General features: G+C 39.4%; 1 protein-coding gene across 1 annotated transcript in view; it reads right to left on the bottom strand.

Moving 5' to 3' along the window:
• Umad1 (UBAP1-MVB12-associated (UMA) domain containing 1) overlaps positions 1 to 27,941 on the bottom strand; it is a 166,081-nt gene that overhangs the window by 24,038 nt on the left and 114,102 nt on the right. The window contains exon 3 of the mRNA XM_052719839.1: positions 20,275 to 20,336. Coding sequence (XP_052575799.1) covers positions 20,275 to 20,336 — 62 coding nt within the window. The remainder of the gene's footprint in view (positions 1 to 20,274; positions 20,337 to 27,941) is intronic.

Here is a 27,941-nt window from a genome sequence, read left to right as displayed (position 1 = left end):
ATGGTGTTTTTCCGGTCCTGCCCAGCCCCACAGTCCTGCACCCACTTATAAAATAACCACTCAGAGGCTTAATGTTATTTAAAAACTGTAAGGCCTATGGCAGGCTTCTTGCTAGTTAGCTCCTTCATCTTAAATTAACCCATTTCTATTAATCTATGTTTTGCCACGTGGCTGTGGCATTACCGGTCTGCTGGCATCTTGCTGCTCCTTGGGCAGCAGCTAGGCATCTCCCCTTACTCTCCTTTCTTCCCTCCACATCTCTGCTTAGATTCCCCACCTGCCTCTAAGCTGCCTTGCCATAGGCCAAAACCGCTTTATTTATTAGCCAATGGGAGGAACACATACCCACAGCATACAGAAAGACATCCCACATCATCTCCTCCTACTGAGCAGGCCTTAAGTCTGATTAGATGGCCTGGTGTTACTATTGCACCTGGAGACCTTCACAGAAAATCACAACTGGTCAAAATGCAGAAAACAACTGCCTATATGTTGCCTATCTCCACCTGGTACAACTATAACACAACTCCTACACCCAAGGTTCACAGAACATCATGAAGAGGGGACAGATTACAATCCAGAGAACCAGGATATCTCCTGTGAGATAGTGTCATCTATATGAAATCTTAACAATATGACCACCTAAATAAGACCTGAAAAAATGATACCACCAGTCGATATGTGAATGTAGATGGGAGAAATTTCACAAGGTCCCATCATTTTATGAAGAGCTATAGGCAATTAATCACTACTGAAAGGAGGGAGAATTGGTCCAATCCCAAGTCATTAGCCCTAACATATATACACATATAATCAACACTAAAGCGACCCAGCAGGTTGTACTTATAAGTTTATATGTATATATGTACAAATAATTAAAGAAGAGGTCATGAATCTGAGGAGGAGATGCTATGAGAAGAGTTAGGGGAGGGGAGGGAAGGGGAAATGATGTAAATAAAGTACTCACATAGTAAGTTTAAAAAAATAAGAAGAAATTTCCACCAAGATATGAGTCTTTTAATTAAAGTGAACTCTGACGTTAATATAAGAAACATGAGTAAATCCACACAGATAGATGTCGAAGAATATTTTTACAACCAACGAAGCAAAATGATCAATCAAGTGGAAGTCACTCTGGCAGTGACTTCCAGTTGCCAAGGACAACGCATCATCATCAACGTGCTGAGGGAAACAGTCTCTCATAAGTGGCATTATGATGAACCAATACTTCAAAAAAAGGACACAAAGACAAAGTTGAGTGGGGAGGAAAAGGGGTGTATATCTGGGAAGAGTTGGGGGCATGAAAATGATCAAAAGACATTGTATGAAATTCTCAAAGAACTAAGAAAAAAAACTTAAAAAAAAAACAAGAAATATCTTCACCAAGCATTTAATTAATTCATGAAATAAAGATAATAAATTTATTTAGATTAAAAAGAATTAAAGTCTAACTGTCTATGTTGGACAGATAAGACCTTTTCATACATATCAGATTTATTTAACACCCAGTAATAAAGCAATACAATTTCAAAGAAATTTCATTAAGTAAAATGGGTAGAAAAAAATGGGGGAAAATGCTTTCTGCAGATATAAGCATGGTGTCATTCTCCAGAAAAAATATTCAAGAGTAATTCTGGAGGGAATCTGGAGATACACTTCAGTGGTACAGAGTTTAGAGTTTGTATAACATATGCAAATGTCTGAATTCAATCCTCACCACCACAAACAATTAAAATTTTTTCTGCATCACAAACTGTCAAATTTGATTTTAGAATGCTGTGTGAAATTCTACTACCATATTTCCTGAGAAATAAAAGGGAAGAATGGATATTCACAGGGCACCTAGCATATGGATACATATTACTTAAAAATAAGTGCTAAGGAGAGATTTTCTTTCATAATTAATAGTACTTTCCTAAATGATGAGGTTTACTCTTTTCTCAGGAATACATCATGCATACCTCCCTTCTCAGTCCCCAAGTAATTCCTCATTCTACAGTCTTAAATACCAATGGAATTTGGAGATGGGACCTCCAGGAATTAAGAATAGACGAGGTCATGAGGGTGGGGCCCCAGTGAGGGGATTAGTGGCTTTACAAGAAGAGCAAGACACAGTGCTCTTCACTCCATGGAGATCTAGAATGAAGTAGCAACTGGCAAGAAGCCTCCTAAAGATGGAGCTGGCAGCAATCTTGATCTGGGACTGACCAGCATCAATGATTCTGAGGAAAAGAAAAAAGTTTGCTGTTTAAGCTATCTAATCTTTGATATTTTGTCATAGCAGCCCAAACTGACTTGTCTGACGACGTGGAAAAGCCAGAAAACACAGACTGGAAGGAGACTAAGATGGCATGGCTAACAGAGTCATATCAAGTTATTTGGGGGCTGGAGCTCCACAGTTTCCAGGCTGAGGTACCACAGATTTTCCAGGCAGCCTCCTCAGGAACCAGGGTTAGAGTGAGCTAGATTTTCATAAACTCAAGACTGTATGCTCTGCATTCTTCATTGTAAGCATTTTAAATAAAACCCTGAGAAAATGGTCATCATTTTCTAGGTGCTATTCCATCAACCAATTTTTTTTTTTTTTTTTTGGTTTTTCGAGACGGGGTTTCTCTGTGTAGTTTTGGTGCCTGTCCTGGATCTTGCTCTGTGGACCAGACTGGCCTCAAACTCACAGAAATGAGATCTGCCTGGCTCTGCCTCCCCGAGTGCTGGGATTAAAGGCATGTGCCACCACCGCCCGGCCTAAAACCATTTTTAAGCAAATACAGAGTTGCATTTTTGTACAGTTTGCAAATGTGCACAACTTTCCATAACACAAAAGTTCTCAATTTCAAGAAATGTGTTTTCTCTCTTGCCACTTTGGTGTGTCTGTTTAAATTTGCTACTGTGCAATAATTCAGAAGGGACAGGTAGGGCTTTTATGTCTGTACCCTTCCTGACACCATCCCTACTTCAATTAAAGCTATTTACCTCTTTCTTCCTGGCTGCCGTTCCCTGTATTCAATGCTGGGATGGAATACAGAGCATCTCAATACCAGTGCATGCTCTACTACTCAGCTACAGCCACGGTGCTTCCTAGACATCCTGTCTGAGCCTCATTTGTCTCCCATCTCTGTAAGGACTGTTGTCAACACTAAGAAAAACTAACAGCCCAGTATTCTCGTATATGTAATCCTTTGCCTTTCCATTCCCAGGCAGAGATGACTCTGGCCTTAATTTTGGGAGTATCTTTTAAACACATCTCCTTTCCTGTGGTCGGCCACTGTGTTGCTCATCTGACAAGCTGGGGCCTGTTCAACTTCACAACATGGCTCAAGGTGCTAGTGTTCTCTATCAAAACCATACAACAGCTTCACACTGACAGTTGAATGAAATATAAATTTTTCTACCTATCTTTCAGGGCCTTCTGCACTGTGGCTCAAAGTTACTATTCTAGTCATATCTCTTACAACTGCCTTTACCGGGTAACTAAAACTCTACCTAAATCAACTGCTTTTCTCTGACCTCGCTCATGCATTGGCAGCTTTACAGTTTTGCTCAAATAAAAATGTGGACAAGTTGTTACTAAATTTTCCTTTTCTATAGGATGGTTACTTATGCTAGCTTCTACTGGAAGAGAAACTTGTTCTAAGAAGCATTTCTGGATATTCTTAATTAATGTGATCATTACCTCCAATGCACTCCTCCAACACTCTGTACCACACTCACTGCAGTCTCCAGACACTCCTCTCTTATCATCAGCAGTTCATTCTAGATCCCAAATGGTCCGAGATCCTGCAGTTCTACTCATCTCTGAACCTGCCTTGGTAGCAGCATGATACCATGAAGTAGATTCCAACAGTTGTTACCAGTGTAGAGAGCAGAAAAAGCAGCCAGGTATGGTGGCTCACACCCACACTTCCAGCAACTGGGAGGCGAAGGCAGGAGGGTCACTGAGTTCAAATACACTACAGAGTCAGAGCCAAGACAGTTAGGCTACAGAGTGAGACACTATCAAGGAAACAACAAATAAATAAATGATTAAATAAAATAGAAAATAGTATCTGCAGAAGGCCATCACTAAATAATCAATACAATCGATGTATTTCCCCTGCTCCTTAGGATACTGGTGGACACATGGGTATAATAATAGTCAACATATAACAATGAATACAATCGATGTATTTCCTCTCCTCCTTAGGATACTGGTGGACACAATGTGTATAATAATAATTAATATATAATGATAAATGCAATCTATGAATTTCCCCTGCTCCTTAGGATCCTGGTGGATACAATAGGTATAATAATAATAATCAATATATAATAAACAATAAATTGATATATTTCTTCTCCTCCTTAGGATACTGGTGGACACAATGGGTATAATAATAATAATCAATATATAATAATGAATGCAATCTATGAATTTCCCCTGCTCCTTAGGCTACTGGTGGATACAATGAGTATAATATCTTCTGGGTCTTCTCACAGTTTCTTTTGTTGAAAATAGATTCCTTTCTCATACAATACATCCTGATTCTCATTTTCCTTCCCTGTACTCCTCCCAGTTCTGACTACCCCTCTGCACTTTCCATTCCCTTTCTGTCTCTCATTAGAAAAGAACAGGTTTCTAAGAAATAACAACCAAACATGACAAAACAAAATATAATAAGATGAACCAAAAATTCTCATATCAAAGTTGGACACAGCATCCCAACAGGAGGAGAGGAGTCACAAGAGCAGGAAATAGAGTCAGGAACCCACTTGTTCTCATTGTCTGGAGTCCCATAAACACTCAGCTAATAGCCATAATACATAGGCAGAGAGCCACATAAACCACGGAGGCCCTGTGCTTGCTGCTTCTGCCTGTGAGCTCAAATGTGCTTTGCTTAGTTGATTCAGAAGGCCTTGTTCTGGAGGCCTCCATCCCCTTTGGTTCTTATACTCTGCCTCCTCTTCTGCTAGATTCCCTGAGCTCCGAGGGGAGAGAGTTGATGGAGACTGCCAATTTAGTCTCTCTCTGTGCATAATCTCTGTGTGTCTCTGCATCTGTTCCCATCTGCTGCTGAAGGAAGCCTTGGATGATAGCTGGATAAGTCAACCAATATATTAGTATAGCAGACTACCATTAGAAGTCATTTTACTGATTTTTCAAAAAGGACCAGTTGTGGTTGTTTCTATTCTAGCTCTCTGGGCTATCTAGTCTCTGGTTCTTGTTACTCAAGCAGTGTCGGTTATGGGCACTCCTCCTCTCGGAGAGGGACTGAAGTCAAATCAGACATTGGTTTCTTTGTACTTTTCCACATAAATACAAGTTATATTACAGCAATTCAAGTTCCCTGTAAGGCCAGGCAGTAGTGGCGCACGCCTTTAATCCCAGCACTCGGGAGGCAGAAGCAGGTGGATCTCTGTGAGTTTCAGGCCAGCCTGGCCTACAGAGTGACTTCCAGGATAGCCAGGGCTGTTTCAGAGAAACTCTGTCTTGAAAAACAAAAAAACAACAAAAATAAATAACTAAAGTTCCCTGTAAACATGTGTCACCAGGCTATATATGGGAGGAAAGTGTCAGTACTACTCTGTCCCTTACTTACTATTTAGTGAGTAAGAATGTGAGAGGGCATGTTTGAACTAAGGCACAGAAAGGAAATGGGGGTTTCAAGGGAGGAAAAAAATTACAGAAGAAAACCCTGTTTCACAAAATGCAGTCCGTGGAAAAATCAGCTGAATGTCAAGATTAAAAGAAAAAAAATCAATAAAACCTTTGAAACTGGACCCATGTCAAAAGCCTTTTAGGCTTGATGGCAAAATACAAAGCTAGGGCTTCAAGAATGTAAAAATCTTCCTCCAGTAACCGCAAAAGCAATTCCTCAATATTCAGGAGCCACCGTGGCCCCAAAAGATGCTCAGCATAAACTGCTTACTACGGAGACAGAGACAGTCAAGATTCAAAAGGCCAGCATTTTCAAAAGGACTCTTACCAAGGCTGTAATTAGTCATTCAGGCAAAAACTGCATACACATCTAATTGCATACATAATTGGCTAATTGTGTCTTCAAAATAAAGGGCAAAGGGTTAATTGTATCCACATCTGGCCATAAAGAAAGAGGTTGTCCTTTGAAAATATGACACTATACTTAGAAGAACATTCGCATTAAACAACCATACCCATTACTACTAATAGTTATAATACTAACACATGCTTACAAATTAATACCTTTCACTATGGTCCTGAAAACACTTCACAAACATTAGTCTGACAATACTCCTGTGAGGTATGAATGGCAGTTATCTCAATAATGTCAATGAGGAAACACAGCAAGATTGGGTAATTGTCCAAAAACCACAATGGGAGCGTGCAGTTCTTCTCTCAACACTGACTCAAGTCATCAGAGATGCTCAGATACAGAGCTTAGTTCACATAAGCAGCAAAAACAAGTTTAAAAACAATACAGAACTTCACCATACAATTTCCAAGGCTTGAAAACGTCCCATGAATTACAGATAACGCTGACTTCTTTCATGCATTTTTTTTTTTTTTTTTTTTTTTTGTGAAAAATACTTGTGTGTGTGTAAGCCTTACAAGGCCAGAAGAGAGCATCCGATCCTGGACCTAGAGTAGTTACAAGTGGTTGTGAGGGAACTGAAGTTGGGTCCCATGAAAGAGAAAGAAACAGTCTTAACTGCTGAGCCATCTTTCCATTGCCTACTTCTTTTATTCAAATGGACACTGAGAGACTGGAGCTAAGAAGCAAAAACTCACTGCTCTTTAGTTTGATTTTTCTGACCAAATAATTCAGCCAGTTTTTAAAAGTACAGAAAATTATATGATATGCTACTAGCAATATCTTTATAACCATGTAAAAGAATAGTTCCTGTTAGAGAACGATATTTGGAATGTTCTGGATCTAGGAAGAATGGCATGAGGATGAGTTGGACCTAAAAGCATGATTGAAGGATTTTTAAAGTAAAACTAATGCTACCTCAATGTAGTTATTTAGATACACAGGAAATTACTAGTCAGTAGTATCTAATTTCCATTACCAGAATACCTAACCCAACACAATGTAATATAATTATCTACATAGACATCAGCACATCACTGGTATTCAGTATAACTTTAGTGTCTTAAGACTCAAGATACACATTTAACAACCAAACACACTTTAAGGATTGGTTTGTTTATTTACTTATTTCGGACTGGGGATTAAGTCTAAGGCATCGTGTATATCAGGCAAGCTCTTTACCACTAAGCTATATTCACAGCATTGAATTTGTCTTGTATAACTACAAAAAATATTCTTGTAGCCCCATCAGGAAATGTTTGGATGATTTCCTTACACATCAGAAATAATTACAAATTCTCTGCTTTAGTTCAGTTCAGTTCATCTGCCCATTAAGGCCACACTAGTGGAAGAGACAAGGAAGAGCAAAGCCAAGGCCCACCTCTCACAGAACTTCTGCTCTATGCACTTTTATGCACTGAAGATGCTCTACTGTCTCCCTCTACAAAGGTTTTGAGGCAGACTAGTCAACACAAGGAAAGTAGAAACAGAACCTGCTCAGGATGAGAATCAGGAAAAATAAAGTGTCTGTTTCAAAGTTGGTTCAAAATCACTGTACACTCACAGAAGAAAGACGAAAAGAAAAGAAATTTAAAAGAGAGAGACAATAGATCATGTAACATGATTTGTTTTTCATACCTGAGAGGTAAATATCAGTGCAGTGAGAGCGAGCTTCTAGCAGAGAACTAACGTGTGAGAGACCTGGGAGGGCTTCTGGGCGAGTCACTTCCTGGGTATTATACACGAAGCACACAGCAAGGAAAGGCAGAATGCTGTGCAGGCCTGGGCCAAGCTGGGAAGAGGGTAAGCGACTCCAGCCTTCTGTGAAGGTCGGATGCAGACCTAGAGGGGCTGGGAGAGCTGCAGCCTATGTGCAAGTTCTTATGGAATGCAGAAGGCACAGATCTGAGGTGGGAGGAAATTATGTCACTTTGTCTTCCTTCCCTCATTTTGTTTTTAAAAAGTAGACAAGTCTATAACTGTGTGTTAGGAACAGAGGAGGTCAAAAGTCAGGAGGAAGACGAAAGATCTCACAGAAAACAGTGATAAAGAAATGAGGTGATGAGGGGCTGCCTGATCTGTGGCCCTGAGGGGTAAGAGAGAGGACAGACAACAGATGCTCTGACATGTCCTAGTGAATAATTCCAATAAAGAGAAAACATCCTCCATGACTGGAGTGCACCTCATCTCTGTGACCAGGGTTCCCGAAGGCTGGCATTGCAAACCTTTCTAATGCTTCATTCTGGTTACTATTAGTAGAACTGACATGTGTACCATTGCATCATTAATATTTTCCATCAATGAAAAAGAAAATTGGTTTTAGGTACAATGCCCATGCATTGTACCTAAAATTAGAACATGACATGAATTTTCCTTTAAAACAAAAGTGGAACATGCTTTCATTTCAGCCAGATCTATAATCTGACACCTAAAACACTATGATTATATTCTAGATCAGGTTTCATCACCTTTTCTATTTGTTTATTAATTTCTTTTACATATTTTTATATGGGTGTAACATATGTATTGAGTATATGGCTTATGTGTGTACAAATGAGTGTGTGTGTGTGTGTGTGTGTGTGTGTGTGTGTGTGTGTGTGTGTGTGTGTATGAGAGAGAGAGAGAGACAGAGACAGAGACAGAGGTCAGTGTCTGCTGGCTTTCTCACTCTATCTTACTTTCTGGAGGCAGGGTCTCGAACTGAGTGTGGAGCTTGCTGGCTAATGAGGTCCAAGGATCTGCCTGTCTTTGTCTCCCCCGCCCCCAAGCACAAGGGCTACAGACAAGCACTGTCACATCCACATCTTTACAGGGCTGCTAGGGATCTGAACTCAGGTCCTCATGCTTTTGTGGTGGGCATTTTAGTGACCGAGACATCATCCCCCATCCCTGTTCATTTACTCTTAAAGAACAATGAGCTGCCTTTCTTCCCCAGTCACATGACTTGTAATCACTGAGGATCTTGTTCCCCTGCCTCCTGTAAGCCACGGTCCAAGAAGATTCTTAAAAATTTCTTGCTGAATGAATACATTAAAAAAAATTAAAACCAAAGAAAACCATCTGTTCCCTAAACCTGTATAGAGTTAGTTACTGCTGCTAGCCTGGGATGAGCAGGCCAGTGTGGAAGAGGTGGCTGTTCTTTAATCAACAACAATCTGAAATGAATATTAGGAAAGACATATCTGCTAAATAATTTACCATTATCTCCGCAATTCTTGTTATGAAAATTGCTAGATGTCCTAAGTGTGGAATGCTCCTTATAATCCTAATACTAGACATCTCCCAGAGGAAGAGCATTCATAAGAAAATGCTTGCGTGACAGAGAGGTGGCTCTGCATTTAAGAGTGTGTACTGCTCCCACAGGACCTAAATTCAGTTCACAGCACCCATGTTAGGCAGCTCAGAGGCACCTGCAAACTCCAGCTCCAAGGGGATCTGGTGCCTCTGTCCTCCTTGGCACTGGCCTCACACGTATTGGCAAGCATGAAAGTAAATGGGATCTGTTTGTGATGAGAGAGAAGGGGGCTATTTACGAAGAGAGAGGAGACCAGTAGAAAGGGCAGGTGGGAAAACAGAGGTGGTGGGGGTGAACACAATCAAAGCATGAGACATACATGTATGAAAATGTCACCACGAAACCCATTATTTGGCATAAAGCATATATGGTGATAAAGTTACCTTTTAGTTTACAAGTAAAGTCAGTTTTACATGTATGACAACACCATACAATTTTCTCTTCAGATATATGTACTAAGGTGTTATGAATCAAAGTCAAGTGAGTGAAGTTGCTCATGCTTATTCTCTCAGCACTCAGATGGGATATAAAGACCATAAATTTGGTGCCAGCCAGGAAACACACACACACACACACACACACACACACACACACACACACACACACACACACAAATCCATTTATTTCTGATTTTGCAATATTTTTTTTTTTTTTTTTTATTTTTCGAGACAGGGCTTCTCTGTGTAGCTTTGCGCCTTTCCTGGAACTCACTTGGTAGTCCAGGCTGGCCTCGAACTCATAGAGATCCTCCTGGCTCTGCCTCCCGAGTGCTGGGATTAAAGGCGTGCGCCACCACCGCCCGGCGCGATATTTTGTTTTTATGGACTTTGTTTGTGTGTATGTTTCTTGTGTGTGTGTGAGAGAGATTTTTTAATATTCTAGTTTGTTTTGTTAGCCAATTTGTTTTTTAAAGAGGGAGAAAAAGATAGAAAGTAGAAGGGAGTGGGTGGGGTAGTAGGGAAGATCTAGGAAGAATCTAAGGGTGGAGAAATGATTAGAACATATTACATGAAAATTTTTTTCAAAAAAGAATCCATTTAAATATTAAGAAACACTTATTAAACATTAAAATGACTTGAATAATATAAAGATATCAGTATAAATTTCCTAAAATGAGGTAAAAAGTGCCAAGTGTGAGTGGCCTGTTATTCTCGTTTCTTGCTAACCTTACTGGTGTCCTAAATTCTGCAGGTCTTCCTTAGCTATTGAAGCTACAGTGATCACGTTCTGTATTAAGAATTTGGTCTACACTAAGCAAGGTTATGTTTCACTATATGATCAGCATAACATCATATTACAATTCTGTTGACTCCATTTTCACACGTGTATGTCTGCACCCATAGATTGGCAAAGAGCTGACAGAATGATTCATTTGCCTCCCTTGGCAGTGATCACACATCATGCAGCCAGTGGGCACACTAGATTATCTCAATAGTCTCAAACTCATTAAGATAACTTCATCTTAGAACACTCTATTAAAATACAGACCAAACCAAAATTTAGAACTAAGTAATATTAAAAGGGAAAAGGTAAATTATTTGACTTAATTTGAATTGTCTTATGGCTACTAGTCCCACATTAGTGGACTGTTCCCTTAATTGTAGAGAAATCTCTTGGCAGGTTAGTAATGTGTCTAGTGAGTAACATTTCCTGGCCTCCCTTGCTGAAAGTGGCAGTTTATGAAATGCAAAGGAAAGCTGCTGGATCAGACTTTCAAAAACTCACTTAAAAGGCCGATTCTCTCTAAGGTTTTGCCAGCCCTCCCCTGGAGGAGGAGGGAGACGCAGTGGTCAGCTTGGAACCAATGGCACATGGGTTGACACATTAGAGGTGGCGACACAGGGGAACAGAAAAGTCTGAGACATTGATTAAGGAGCCATTATACTATTTTTCAACTGCCCAACTTGGGACATTTTTAGATGAAGAAAAGCCAACCCCTGGTTTAAGTCACCAGTTCAGAACGGTCCATTACTTGAGCAGATAAAGGGACTTCCTCATTCATCTATATAATCTGAGGCACTTATCATACTCTCTGAAAAGTGATTAAAAATAGCTTTTATATTTTTGATTGTGAGCCTAGCCCAGAGCCAGGCAGATCTCTGTGAGTTTGAGGCCAGCCTGGTCTCCAAAACGAGTTCCAGGAAAGGCGCAAAGCTACACAGAGAAACCCTGTCTCGAAAAACCAAGAAAAAAAAAAATAGCTTTCTCAAAAACATTTCCCCTATACTTTCTATAAAGTTGTATATCATGTTAATATCATTCATTCTTTGAAGATTGGGGATTGAAGGCTTCTGTTAAAACGCAAATACAGTCTGAGAAGAGTCACATTTCAAGCTATCAATATAATTGACTAGATCACTGTGAATCCAGCATCTTTGGTAGCTGTGTAGGCTCTAGAGGGATGAAACTCAAGGCCTGTAATGTTTTATGTAGGAAGATTATTTTTCCACTTCATTCCTAGAAAGAGACACACTGATGACAGCCTTAACGGAGGATACTAAAAGAGAAAGGGGAGAGAAGAGATGAAGTGATATCGAAGGGAAAGGAGGGATGGGAGAGGATGGGAGTGATGAGGAGATGAGACAAGTATTTGAAAAACAGGAGTACCAAAGGCACGCTTACCTCATTTAATCATAAAATACTGTATGACCACCTCCATAAGGGCACACTTTATTTTTTCAACCCCAAATATTAAAAATTCATGTGAGTATATTAACTATCCAGCGGAATCCTGAGAGTCATTTCCATATTTGTCAGATTGTGGAAAAAAAAACTGTGGGCCCTAAGAAATCTGGTAGCAGAAGAAACAAGGTCAGTTTAGAAAAAGCAGGTATGCCTGAAGCTTTGCATGAAAACGTTTCTCAAAGTTTATTGTTTTTGAGACTCTGGACTAGGTACTAGAAACTCAAAATGATGATTCCAATCATGCCCTACCTTCAAAACTCTTCCAAGTGTCTCCAAGAGATAGGGAGGTTCTAACAACATGCTGCAGTGATGTGCGTGTTATCACTACCGTACCCTGATGCTGAAGTAGGACAGCAGAATTCACACCAAGGGTGAAGAACGGTCAGGGAAAGCTGCACAGAAGAAATGATACCTACACGGGATCTTCAAGCATGAAAGAAGATTTTGTAACACGGTAAAGCGATGTTCATCCTAGGCAGACCAAAGTACACAGAAAGCTCAGGAGATGAATGGTTGCGGCACTACAAATACAAGCTGTTGCTGTAGCACTGGAACACTGAGGAACAGACAGAAAAAAGGTGGGGGTCGGGGTGGGGGAAGGGAGCTGGTTAGAAGCTGGCCAATGCCATGCTTCATCTGTTGGCAGGCTTCCTTCCTGCCTTCCTTCCTTCTTCGTCTTCTTCTTCTTCTTCTTCTTCTTCTTCTTCTTCTTCTTCTTCTTCTTCTTCTTCTTCTTCTTCTTCTTTTTCTTCTTCTTCTTCTTCTTCTTCTTCTTCTTCTTCTTCTTCTTCTTCTTCTTCTTCTTCTTCTTCTTCTTCTCCTCTCTCTTTCTCTTTCTCTCTGTCTCTCTCTGTCTGTCTGTCTGTCTCTCTCTCTGTCTGTCTCTCTCTCTCTGTCTCTCTCTCAACCCAGAAGCCTCACTGTTCACAGGAAATGCATGTTTTTAAGGGTTCATTCGAAGTTTTGAATCTGTGATTATACGATTAGGAATTTCACACTAAACAAGCCAAAATAATAACAGAAGAAAACACGTTGGCTGTAGGTAACCCTTTAGCTGTATTAGTATTCATATGCAAGTATTTTCTCTTAAAAAATGAAAAGAAGGCAAGGTGAAAAATATAATCTGACCCTTCTTATCTCCCCCAAATATGTGTGCAAGTCAGGGCACATACTTAAAGCACACCGGGGCTCGAAGAATGCACGTGCATTATCACTCTGTCTCCAGGCACAGTGGGGCAGAAGGAGCAAAGAGCAGAGCATAGGCAGGCCAAGCAGAACTCTGCAGTCTTCTGAGTTAAGAGTTGTCAGGCCAATTAGAGACAACTTTCTGAGTATGTCCCAAATATTACATGGGACAAATGCATCCTAAAAAGTACCCACTGCCAGCATGGTGGCACACACTTTTACACCCAGTACTTGGGAAACAGTGGGCCTGTATTATTTTTATTACTAAAGTAACAATTATAATTTATAAAGTAGTACCTTCTAAGTGAAAAGGTAGCTGGATGAAAGATCTATTATATTTTTGGTGGCATTTTGGCTTCCTTTAGGCCAAGACATGTGGCTTTCTTAAGCCACACATGAGAGAATTAGAAAATGTAATATAAAAATGTAAACTTAACTAGCTTCAGCTATGAAAAATTTCCCATTAGCAGTGGGATCTCATCTTTTAAATCAATGAGTCACTCCTAATTAACGAAATGGAATAGTAACACCTTAAGGAAATATTAAGTGGTGTTCACTGACAGGTCATAAGTATCAAATACAATATCAAAGTTGTCTGTTATATTTCTAAAATGCAAATAGTTCAACAAGAATGTATAGGCATAAAACATTTTCTAAGTATGTTACTCAAAACAATTTAAAAAGGAAGCATACATTTATAATAAATGACAGAAACTTAAAACAGATACGAGAACATCTTTTTCATGGTCATAGGGGTCTTATTAATATGTCCTCTACTGATGGCCATAAAAAGAGTGTACTGAGCAACTGTGGAATGCAGGAAAGGTGGAGGCCCAACTATTCCAGGCTACTGTGGCTCCTTTCTCTGTACATTAACGTACTTTTATGACTTCCAGACTCCTTTCTTCATCAAGGTACCTATCAGAATGAGGCGTAGCTTATGAAGTAGCTGCTAGAGAGAACACTAAGGGGACGGAGATCTCTACCATAAATGCATATGAGCCACAGAAAGGAGCACTTATTCATCAGATTTAAACAACATCCTCCATTTCATGCTAATTGTATGGTCCTTTGCAGAACAAACAAAAGACTGCCCAACATAAAAGGCTTTCTCAAGAAAACCACCAGTCTTGAAGGTTGGGGAACAGATCAACTTGTCACCCTTTCTAGAGGAAGTATGTGACTAATTCAAGTATTACATTTACCTTCACAGAAGACCTTTATGAATTTCATTATCATGAATGTTTATCCAAAAGCTTCTCTCTGCTTACCATAATGTGACTTCTGCTGATTTCAGTGCTCTACAACCCCTAAGTTGATGCTTAACACTTCAAAAGTTAAAGGATTTAAAATAATTATACAAAGTTTATCCCTTCATTCCACAAAGAAAGTAGTTAAGTACACTAGGAAGCAGAGGCTGATGGATAATAAATGCGTGTGGACCAGTCCCTTCTACACAGAAGTTCTGCTTTGCCTGAGCTCTTTAAAAACTCACTTTCAGTTGTTGCCATATGAGTAATAATATGGACTCATAGAAGAAGTGACAACGGTATTCAAAGATCATTAAGATGTTAAACTATGGTAATTTATAACATAATTTGAGGTATGGAAACATGAAAGAGGTCTCTGGAAACCTATATTCACTTAGAATTATGCTATCTATCATTAACAGAACATTAAAGTCATCAGGAGAGGAGGTGATCACTTCTAATCAGCTACCCCAGGGCTGGCAGAGCCGAAGCACAGCTGCTTCACCTACAGGTCTTGAAAGGAACCCAGAGGAACAGGTCTCTCAGACTTCTGCAAGAGTTCACTGCTCAGGTTAGAAACGAAAGTAAACAGGCTGTGGATAACATTTATTAAACATACTCAGGCTTTTTTAATCTAATAGGTTGGCATTGTCCAATAAAACTAAGGGATAAGTCGTGCAATTAACTCTTTTTTTCCTGGTAGTCAAATTAGTAGCTGTAAGAAATAAGTGAAATTAAGTTAATGCCTTACCTTGAGCACAATCTGTCAGCAACAGCATCATCACATGTGATATAAATACTGAGATAGGCTTCCATGCCTAATATTTAAAAGCCAGGATGTACTTCTGAATGCATACTAGATTCATCCCACAAGCTCAGTAGCCACCCATGGCAAGTGGCTACTACATTATGTGATGTTAAACTAAATGTAAAGATGGGACCTGTTCTTTGTTTTAACTACTACCCAGTGTTTTCCTGTGAGCTGGATATCAAGCCCCTAGTGAGGTTATTTGTTCTTTTGTGTTAATGAACAGAGCAGGCTCCAAAGTACAAAATGTTACACCATTGGAAATAGACATGGAGTCTGAAAATGGCCGTCCTGACTTTTCATTAACATTCAGCATGCATGTGTTAAAATAAACTACTTCCTTTTCCTGTTTTTTTTTTTTTCTTTCTCAAGACAGTGTTTCTCTGTGTACTTTGGAGCCTGTCCTGGAACTCACAGAGATACGCCTGTCTCGGCCTCCTGAGTGCTGGGATTAAAGGCATGTGCCACCACTACCCGGCCTCCTGCTTATTTTTTGATTCTGTCAAAGTTTGGGAACTTGGGTTTTCTTCTAGGATCCAGTTATTGGCCACATTACCCAACAATCAGGAGAATACTCACATCTTTACCACTTTTTGGACTTTTAAATAAAATGACATTGCAAAGGAGTTAAATTATTTAAATCTCTAAAACCAAAATAGTTTATGGCTAATTGGTAAGAATCATCGATTCTTGTCATAAAAATAACTTGAAAAAAATCACAACAATAATAACCATAAATGAGTACAAAAACATACTAAATTCCAGGCTAACAAACCCTCATGAAATTACAGAAGGCAGCTCACGGGCTTGCATGCTGACCTGAGACCCCACAGGCCACTCTGACAGACTACAGCAGAGATGGTCAGTATTAGCAAAGTAAACCAGAGGAGTGCCAGCATTTTATCCTCAGATCTGAGCACACGAAATGTAAAAGGTTGTTATAATGACTTAACTCCTTTTGTCTTCTTACTTATTGTTCGAAAAGTTTTAATTGAACTTTGGGCTTTTCACTGCCTTCCAGGAAACACAATAAAAACCGGGAAGTTAATAGATTATAGATTCGACAATAAACGCTTAAAAAGATCTTCAAATGCAAACAGAATATTCATCTTAATGACTTAAAATGAGATTAAGTGACAGACATAGTTAAAACTAATTGCCATAGTATGATTCCATATACAATTTAGTTATAATCTAATTGTAATTCTCAGAATATATCATCCTTGTATCTCAAATATTTGCATATTATCATCTCTGTGCATTATAAACGCCTTCACACTTAAGGACAGTGGTGTTGATTCTGTTAGTTAATGACTACCTCTCTAATAGCCTCAAATTTTTCTGAGTGATGGTTGTCTCCGAAAGACGTCATTATAAAAATGTTTAGTCCTGGAGTTCAGTCATGGTCAACTGTCTTCTTGTTCTTAGGAGTATAATCCAGGACATTTTCATGCACACAGAATGTTTAACAGAGCTTCGCTCAAGTTAGATTTTTTATGAAATACTTGTTTAAATAAATGGAGCAGTCTGATATTTAAAAAATGCATTTGGGTGAGAAGTCAGAAAATTATTATTTATTAACCAGTCTAAACTAGCTTTAGGTAGGCAATGATAAAATGCAAATAGTTATTCATCAGATCTTTCTGTGACTAAATCATCTTATAATTAACTAAATATGACCTACATATTTTAAATTAATTCAATTATCTTTTTGCTAGTGTTTTCTTTAGCATTTGAGCATTTATCACGATACCAAAAAGTTCCTTGTATAAATTACATTCCCTCAGGTCTCAAGAATCTTATTTTATTCTCTCAGGCTGGCAGGATGGCTCAGCAGGTAAAGGTACTTTCTGCCAAGCCTCACATCCATAGCTCGATCCTGGCGGCAACGTGGTAAAAGAAGACAACCAGCTGCCACCACCCACACACACACACACACACACACACACACACACACACACACACACACACACACATATACACACATACACACATATACACATAAATACACACATACACACATATACACACACATACATACACATACATACATACATACATACACATACAAACACACATACACAAATAAATGTAGGTAGAATCATAAAAACTCAATGAGGGCTTAAGACAAATGCATCCAAATTGCATTTAGGCTTTTAATTTGGTAGGTGAATCATGGCATTAATTAATTAATCAGTTACGTATTTTTCTCAGCACATTTTATGCACCAGATGTGAATCTGAGTATATAAGGTCTATTTTAATTCTAGACAGGTGGCTGGTGGTAAATAAGTGATCTGAGACAGTGATAAATGTAGTGGAGAAGATGAAACCAAGTTTGTGATGCTGACTAGGGGAGGGACACTTAGCAAAGGTTGTCATGAGAAATTATAGCCAAATAAATGTGACTTCTACTACAACAAAGGGTAACGAGGGTGAGGGCCAGGAACACAAAGGACTAGAAGAGAAAAAGCTCAGCACCGTAAAGCGACAGGAAGACCAGAGCATGGAGGACGCGGGTGGGCTGTGGGAGAAATGAGAACGATGCGAGCCTGGGTTCTCTGCACAGCCCACTCTGTCTGTGCTCATTTTCCGTGGAGAGTAGTCAGCTAATTTCAAGTCACTGAACGATGCAATCTGACGTTTATTTCTGTCAGCTATGTAAAGAATGGCCTCTAGGGGAAGACTGGAGGTAGAAAGCTGGTAAAGAGTGGTGGCTTTGACTGCTCTTAACAGTGACAAGGCTGGGGGACTGTTGGAATCCAGACACAGAGGCTAAGATGACAAGACTTGAAAGGGATAAAGATGGAATGTGGAGGACAGAGTGGAGCCGAGGGGGCCTCAGGGGATTCAGTTCTCCACCGTGTCATAGATGACGGTGATAGGAAGAGATGATGAAAACTTGGACAGTGGTGCTGGGGGGTGTGTGTGCGCGCTCACAACACACACACACACACACACACACACATACACACACACACACACACACACATACACACACACACACACAAATCAACAAGTAAAGCCTTCTATGGTCAAGTTAAGGTCGAAATGTTTAAATATAAGTAAAATGTAGTCAGCTGGTTAGCCCGTATTAAACTCAGGATCACTGACTAGATAACACACTGTGGGAGTCATGAGCCTCTCTCCAGAGTGTAAAACAATCAGATTAGATGGTACCTTCTTCTTTGTTTTTACATGAAGTTTCAAGTAGTGCAGAATATACAACAATATTTTAAAGAAGAAAGATAAAGAATTATATTTGAGATGCTGAAGGTAAAGATAAATAATTTTGGCTTTTCTATGATAAATCATAGCCTCCTGTATTACGATTTAACTGTGTGGTTTCCTCTGTAGCCTCCCTGTTCCCTTTGTGTTCCTGATAGCAACCACTGGCCTCTCCATTGCTCAGAAAGTGTTTCTGACACATCTGAGAACATACATCAGCTCTGATGTACTAACAGTCTAGAAACAGCACAGTTCAAATACCTAGAGACTGTCACCTGAAAAAGCTCCTTTCCTTAGGAAGCAGCCTTGGAATTCTTCATACTGATGAGCAAACGTAACAACAACAATAAACTGTCAAGCTCTGCAGACATCTCTAGTACATCGTGTAAGTATGGTCTGTCTCAATGTGCGCCTCCGTACCCACATTCCTTTTGATATGTGGAAAGTGAATTCTTAAGGTAATAGAATTAAGAGATGTGGCTTTGGGAGATACTTAGGTCATGAGGATGGAAGGGGGAATGGTTCCTTTAAGAAGGGTGACAGTCAGGACTCTATGTCATGGCATGAGAAGGTGCCACATAAGAACTAAAGAGTGAACAGGTTCTTACCAGACAGCAAGGATGCTGGCACCCTGGTCTTGGGCATCCCAGCTCTAGAACTGAGAGAGATAATTTCCTGTTCTGCAAGCCACTATACAGTCTACAGTACTTTGTAATAGTAGCCTGCTAAAAGGCTAAAACTGAAGAGATCAAGGTACTTCAGAATAAAGGTAGACAGTTTTCTTTGTTCTTGTACCCACTTCTTTCATTACTACATACCCAACGCCTTAGGGATAGTCAGTGTTTAGTAACTATTTCTGAAATGAATGAATGAAAAAAAATGCCCTTGATTATAAAACATTTGCTAAGTGAAAATTACTAAAAATCCCTTAAAATAAATGTAACTTTCTACTTAGAGCTCATTCCTAATTAATTGATTGTAGTTAATGGATTCATTTATCAGATCTTTTGGACCACCTACTCTGTATTAGGCACTGAGGAGCCCGTGCTGAAGCAAACAGGTCAGATCCCTGACTTCCCTGCAGCTGGATTCAGCGGCACTCTTCTGCTACATGGGAGAAGTGGGGGTGTCACAGTGCAGAAAGCTGCAAAATTGTGGTATCTCTTCCACTTAAGCATGATGTTACTACTTCACATTCCCCTCAGTCTTAGAGATGATCACTTCAGTGATTAAACACCGTCAGTACACTGTGCAGAGAGGATCCTAACATACTAGCATATCCTCCAGAAGAAAACAGCATTTGCATGGAAAAAGAAGATGTAAGCTGCATTTTGTCCAGAATAGTCAGGAAGTACTCTCTGAGGCAGAAACAGACTATAGAATTCTCTACAGGTTCATATATTATCTATTCAAATGTGCTAGGAAAAAAAAAAGCACAAAAAAAATAGTCAAAATGTTCTAACTCAAGAACTCATTCCTCTCTTTTGCCCCCTTTCTTCCTCCTAATTTTCCTTTTTCCCCTTCCCTCCTCCCTCCCTTCCTCTCTCTATCCCTCTCTTCCTCTCCCTCTCTCTTTTTCCACCTCCTTACAAAAGTTCCCATTTCCTGCACTAGACATGACACTTGGGCAGTCACTCCAAGTCCTGCTCATCACGGGCTTCCATAAACCACCTGCTTCTTGGTGTGAGTTCAGTTACTATCCTTCCTCAGGAGAAGGTGGCATCACAGTGACTTTCTCAGTTTCCCTCCCAAAAGGTTCTTCCTGCATGTCACTTACCTGCAAAGACGGGTCGCCTTCTGCTTCGGAGGCTTCACATCTCATGTCATTTGCTGTGTCTCCTATGCAGCAAAAAAGACACAGAGAGAACTTTTCTGTTATGACCAGTTGTCTTCTGTTTGTTCGCAGGACTTAGTGTAACTGTATGTTCTGTGCCATGGAAGTGACCACTGTTTCCTTTGTTACAACATAAACAAATTAACTTCTAAGAATAATAAAATATATTTTATCCAGGTCTCATAAATCTCCCATAAACACACACTGAAATGTATCCTGCTTTTAAATAAGTTTACATTGAAAAAATAAAATCAATTCATATTGCATATACCAAGCCATATTTTAGACAAACCAAGAAATCTATGGCTTGAAGACAGGCAAACTATTTTAAAATACAAATTTCTTTATGACATGAATAATTGTTCTCCAAATTTGTTTTCATAAGGTTTAATGTTTGTGGGTTTTTTTTTTCTCTGTGGATTAAAGTAGATATGTATGTTTCTGTTTAGCAATAAACCAAATAGAAGACAATCTTCACAGCAGGGAAGGACAATGAACAACACATAAAGAACTTTCAGTTAGCACTATGATTTCTAAGTCTGGTGCCTCAGTAGATTCTATTCATAAATTAATTTGGATCTCATGACTTGAAGGACAGAATGCATACACAGTTGAGCAAGTATAAGCACAACAACTTATTAATGGCCTGCTTTAATTTGCTTATTACTTATAGTTGGTGACTGGCACATGGTCAATGCACACCCAATTAGCCTATTTTCTCTGAAGCATAATCAAAAGCTAATTTAGTAATTTGGAAATTGTTCTTCCCATAAAATTAGGTCAGTTTAAGAATGTACATAACAGTGAAATTATCAAGCTTATGGATGATGCTTTGACTGAAACCAAAGGTAAGGAATTTGTTTATGTTAAAGAATGTTAAAAGCAGTGAGTAGAAACAGACCATGAAAATCTTTACTGAGCTAAATTCTTTCAATGAAACACAAAAGTTTAGTCTATCAGTGGTGACAATTAAAGGGAAGGTGCTTGAGAACTATACAGAACAGAATTAACCTTGTGATGTTTGAAAACCTCGGCCATTTCTGATGATAGCTGGCACCCTCAAATGTTCCTATACAGACGATCAATGCACATCCCAGTCTATCGCATATGTTTCCAGTGTATGCAATATGACTGTTGGTGGGCACGACTCAGGACCAAGAGAGGTATTCAATATTTATTGGTTCAATGAATTAGTGAATTTCTCTTTCTCGTATTTCACCTATAAATCTGTGGCAAAACACTTAAAGGTAGCTAATAAAAAACAATACCTTCTAAAATTTGTTTAATTTAAAAGGCAAATTTATGAAATATTATTTTGATATTTTGTTATTTCTAATATAATTGTGAGATCATTTTTAAATTTTAAAAAGTTAATAGTAGTTTTCAAAATTCATACTGAAAGAAAACCACTACTAATTTGGTCTGTATATAATAGCTGTAACTTTATTGTTAAGTCAGAAATTTAGTCAACCTATTGCCGGAATCCAGGATGTCCAACTCTTCGATTGACTTTTTACATGGCTGCTTACAGTAATCCTGCACTGACACATCAAAAAGAGCCTTCTCCTCAGCAATTCCATCTTCTGTCAGGATCCACCCCAACATACAAACAGAGAAACAGAGTACAAGCAGCTCAGTTTGCTTCATTACAGACATGGACGCATGCTCAACTATTGCAGTAATATATGTACCATGTTAATAATGCCCACAAAAAAAACAAACAAAATGTATAAGGAACCATGATAAACTCACTGTGAACAGCTACTAACTCTACAAAAGATTATTCACTTAAAATAGTGACCCTTAACCCATAGCCACACTGTTGCTGCATTTAGCCGGAATTATGCACCACAAAATCTATGCTTCCTTTGCCATTTTCTTGTTTCAAAGTGAGCACACACATTCTTCCCTATCTCTCCTCACTGTCTGAAAAGCCAGAAAGGTCATCAGCCAGTGTTCTTGAGAGCACACAACGCATCTGCCTGGAAGCAACGCAAAGCACTATTTACCGCAACGCCGTGCTGGGCGATGACTCAGATATCGCAATCACTGATTACAAGGGAAATTGCCATCTGCAAGATTATTTCTGCAAACAAAGGCACAAAATGAAGTGGAACTCAACAAAAGAAAAGAACAGGTCACAGTGAAAGAAATATAGCTATTGAATTTTTTCCCAATGGAATTGTTTTATCGTGATGAAAAATTCAATTATTTTGTATAATTCATTTAGAAGTTAGATACTATAGCAATAAATAAAAACAAACATGAGAAATGCAAAGTAAGATGTTTTAGTTTTGAGATACCACTTATGCTTTACAGGCTACATAGACTCAAGTCAGCCATTTAGAAGGAAGAAGAAAATCCTCTAAGGTTTTCATAGATATTTCTCTTTGGTAAAACTGTTGATGACTGTTGGATGGGTGTGGTAAGACCTCCCCCTCTCTCTATCTGACAAGCAAGTAAAGTTCATGGGGCAGAGGCACTCAGTGACCTGCCGCAGGTCTTCTGGAGGGAAGGCAATCACATCTATGGCAGAAGAACTCATTTCCAGAGCTGGTACAGGCTGTGAAAGCCAACTGCTCTGAAAAGGAGATCTGAAGTCAGGATCTGGTGCTGGTGCATGCCCCTCCCCCCCCATTCTCTCCATTCCTGTTTGTCTCAGCTCCATACCTCATGTGTTTTCTTTTCTTCCAATGGTAATGATGACTACTTCTGACCAGAGTTAGCCTCTACCCTTCCTTCTGGTCTTATAAAGGAAACATATAGTGCCCTTGGTGGTTTTCCAGAGTTTTAAAGACCAGATACAGTTTTACTATTATTAGAAGCAAAATTCCTCATATTCTAGAACATGTTAGTTTCTTTGAAAATGTAGATTTTATTTTTAGAAATGATAAAGGCTACATGTCCTAATATGGCTCATTCAGATCTTAAAGGACTAACGTGAAATAATTTAGAGGTTGGTCAATTTTGTTGTGAAAGGCCAGATAGTAAACATGTTGGGCTTTGCAGGCCATATGGTCTCTGTCACAACTTCATATTTCTACCACTGTATACAAAAGCAGCCATAGACATCATGTGAGCTAATAAGTGACTATGATCCAAGACAATGTTATTTATGAAAACAGCTGGCAGGCTGGAGAGTTTACTAATCCCCGTTGTAGAGGAATATGTGTACCATGCATTTTCTGAGATTAAAAAAAAAAATGGAAAAACATTTGAGCTCTTCAAGGAGATGAGAAAGGGAGGGTCAGTAGAGCACCATCATGACCCCAGTTCTGTTGGGAGAAGGTGGGGTGGGAGAGGAGAAACTAGAAGAGAGTGAGCACTAGTCACAAGGGAAGGTAGCTAGTGGAGAAACTTCCAGGCATGGGGAAGGATGCCAAATGGCTTGTACAGAGGGTTTGGTGGTAGACAACTAAGGTAACAGACCCATGGTTCTCACTTCTTAGGCTCCATTACCACTTGCTCCTGGCCACCCTTTTCTCTGTGGATTGGTGAGTTTGGGAGGACCTGGTTCTATATGACTGTACCCTTTCTTTAGTTTCTCTTGATAAAAGACAGCCACAGAGAACATGCTGTTCCACTCAGTCCTCTTCCCAGAGGGGGAAGCCTGCTCCAACTCAACATATCCTACAACTGGGTGGAAGTCAGTCTAATTATGGGATGCACATTAAGAAACCCATTTGTTTCTTGATTTAAACCACATTATTCAACACAAGTTTCTAGGCAGAAGAATTGGTCTCTCTCATGGTTTTGTTTCAATTGGCCATATTTTGTAGGAAAAGAGGACTGTCATTACCAGAACATCCTTGAGCTAATAAGCACCAGGACTGGACTGATATAGACATAACTAGAATTTGCCTCCATACAAAAAGATAGGAGCAGAAAGCAACTAGAAATGATCATATTCAATGAGTTAGCTCAACAAAAAGGAAGACATGCCTGGTACTGGGAACCTAGCCAACTACCTAGGGTTAGCCCAGTCATAGATCTTAGATAATCTATAACCACGTTACTACACTAGCACAATCCCTAACTACATTCTAAATATTTGTCTTTATACCCACAGATAAGTGTAGTTCTCAACCCTAATCAAGAAAATTTCTCTTTGCTACAGACACAGACAACCCACAAAAATGCAGAGTTTTAGAGTCCAGTCCCAACCAGTACATCTACAACACAACTCCTGCACCTAAGGCTCCAGCATCATTGCAGAGAGGGGTGGAAAGATTTAAGTGCAAGAGAAACAGGAGGCTTGCTGTGCTACACACATGAATTCTAACCACTATCGCTACCTAAACAAGACCTGAACATGGATGACACCAACTGACATGCTAACAAGGAAGGAAGAAACCTCAGAAGTCTTCAACCCTAGACAAAGAACTGTACGCAACTAAGGAAAGCGGAGAGTAGGAAAAACAGTCCTCCCCAGGGAAGAGTATATCAACTGGTTATCCAATACCAAATGGTCAGCCCTGAAAGCAGGTTCACGTAAGCCATGTTATACAGGCTGAGCAGGTTGTATTTAGGAACACACACACACACACACACACACACACACACACACACACACCCCAATAACAATTAAAAAAAGGCCATGAACTTGAAAGAGGGTTTAGATGGCAGGGTTTGGAGGAAGGAAAGGGAAGAGGGACAAGTTTATATGTATACACAAATATGTATGTATGATAATCTCAAAGAATAAAAAAGATAGAAGTAGAAAAATCTATTTTTATTAGGAAGGATTTATTTCTAGAATTCCATATCCGAGAATATAATCTACAACAATTATTCCAAGGAGTTCACATAGGAAAAATAGTTCTATGGTCAGAAGTATGAGAAAACCCGGCAGAGCTTAAGTTCTCAGTTGATATTTAGCTCATTTTAGTATCTGAGAAATTGTATAGTAAAGAAATGACAAATATTTTTTTCACAATGCTATTTTTTTTCCTATTTTCTGGAGCATTTTAGTCACCTAATGCCAGTAAACACCTTACACAGGCTCATTAGCACTCATGGGAAACACAGATATAGCATTTTGTAACAATGCTGGCATAACACTGATTTTAAAATATATTTACCTGACACTTTAGAGGGCTCTTGATATGGCCGAATTTATTCACCTTTGAAAAGTAATTTTGTAAAATGCTAATCTACACTTTATGCCTTTCTATGTTTTTTCACAATGCCCTGTTAATTCATTAATTTGCATCTAGGATAGACTAAGCAGTTATGTGGCTGAATTCTCCTGAGTAACTTATTGCAGAGTACTGAGATTCTGCAGAGGAGAGAAAGATTGCCAGCTACCTTGAAGACACAGGAGAAAACCCCAGTGAAAACTTAAAAACATCTTGAAATGGAGGTGTGTGTGTGTGTGTGTGTGTGTGTGTGTGTGTGTGTGTGTGTGTGTGTGTTGGGGGATAATGTGGGAGGGAGACTAATAAGAACAAAGTTATATATGAAAATGCCATCATGAAACGTATTACTTAGTATGCTAATTCACAAAAACCAATACATTTTGAAAAAGATGAAAAATAAAAATCACTGCAACAAATTCTACCAATTAGAGATTCATTAGAGTTAATGAGCTCTGCTTTTAAAATGCAAATACCCTCTGGGAGTGTTTGCCTATTAGTCATTGGCCAAGTGAAGTAGTGGAAAGAATATTGGAAGGGCCACGCCATTAGCCTCCTTCTCATCTCCAGTCACACTCCTTATACAAGGCGGTCTGGCAACGTGCAAAGAGAATGGCTTTGAAATCTGTCGGAGCTCTGCCCAAATCCTTTACTACTTCTAAAACCTTATGTAAGTTACTTAAGCTCTTACAGCCTCGATTTCTTCATCTGAAAAATGGGAATGATGATACACAAGGTGGGTGTTATAAAGATTAAACGAGAGACATGAAAAACACTGACTGCAGAGAAGGAAGAGAAGGTGTGGTCCTCCTTTGTCAAGTACCTGCTGTCTTATCTTCAGTACCATCAATACACTGAATGTCAGTGTTCCCTAAAATCCACATGCTAATCCCCAACGAGACAATATTTGGACGCAAGGCCCTGATTTCATTAGGAGGGTGGAGTGCTCATGAATGGGATTATGCTGTCGGAGGGGGCTAGAGAGGCCACTGTTCTTCCCCTCCACAAGTGAGATGTTCTTATAAGTATAATGCAAGCCCTCACCAGATTGCACATCTGACAATAACTTGATCTGGGACTTTTGAGCCTCTAGACTTGAGAAATAAGATTTTTGTTATTTATAGGCTATCTAGGTCATGGTATTTTGTTACAACAGCTTGAACAGAAAGAGGCAGTGAATGTGACAGACAAGAGGCACATCCATGCTCTGGAAGTGATGGGAGGCAGGCTTCCTTAGAGTCACTCAACAGAACCCACGGCTACTGAGATGCCATTTGATCCCACAACATACTACTCATTATGTCTTAAACTTTGAGTTAAGTTGTCCAATTCAGCTGAATACACATCTAAGTTCCCTAAAGTTCAGTGCTGTGGGATGTCTTTCTGTATGCTGTGAATATGCACTGCTCTGATCGGCTGACAAATAAAACTGCAGTGGACAGATCATGCTTTGGGAACCTGGTGCTGGCAGATTCTAGTCTAACAACTTGGAAACTCTGACTTGAGAACTCCTAAGGTGACACCACAAAATCAGAACTATGGAAAGATGGAAAAACAACAGCTAATTAATTACAAATTAATTGATTCCCTGGTGAGAGTGAACAGGTGGGATATGTAAGCTGTCTGAGGATTTGCTTGCTTGCAAAGTGGAAAGTCACAGAAAGAGAAAGGACCAGATTTTTTTCTAGAAGGTTCCACAAACCAAATCACAATCAGTTAGTAGATACTCATACATCAACCTCAACTCTACGAGATCTAGTTCACCCAACAAAACCCAATGCCTCCCTACTTATTTCCGTATGTTATCACTCTTCTCTAGGGCACTCCACACATCTGCAGTAATTATTTAGTTATAGCCAAGTGTAGGTATTCTACTTGCTGAACGCTGTTCCTGTGAAACTATAGTTCCATGAAGTCAATGGCACATTTATTTGACTTGCTACCGTGTTTTCAACACTGACAGAGTGAGTGGTATGGTGGAGACATGCAGGCCCTTACTAAAGGCCCATTTTCTGACTGATGTATGCAGCAAAGGCTCACAAGGTCAAGAGGGAGGTGACATACCGGAAAACAAGATTCTGATGAAACTATGGTGTAGATGAAGGAAGCTGGAAAGGATGTAGTATGTCTGCTAAAAGGAAATAAGTTTATTAATAGCACTTTGATCTGGGTGAAAGGCAGAGGATGAACAAAAAATGCCTAAGGAGAAATCAATAAGCACAGCTCTCACCTAAGGCTTTGGCAGGATTTCTGTGACAAGGGAGGACAGGGTAGCCATGAGACAAGGAAACATCTTCCAGAAGTATGTAAAGGTAAAATAAAAAGGACAAGGAGCCAACAGCAACTTTGAAATTGCAGTAGGAAAATTACAAAGGCAGTCTATTGATTTGTATAGAGTGCTCTCTCTCTCTCTGACACACACACACACACACACACACCACTCATACACCCCTGCTGAACAGCTCTGTCCCAGAA

The sequence above is a fragment of the Peromyscus californicus genome, unplaced genomic scaffold (genome assembly GCF_007827085.1).
Source record: "Peromyscus californicus insignis strain IS unplaced genomic scaffold, ASM782708v3 Scaffold_6__1_contigs__length_162567912, whole genome shotgun sequence".
Classification (NCBI taxonomy): domain Eukaryota; kingdom Metazoa; phylum Chordata; class Mammalia; order Rodentia; family Cricetidae; genus Peromyscus; species Peromyscus californicus.
The sequence above is the reverse complement of the archived record's forward strand: the minus strand, read 5'-3'. Positions and strand labels throughout refer to the sequence as shown.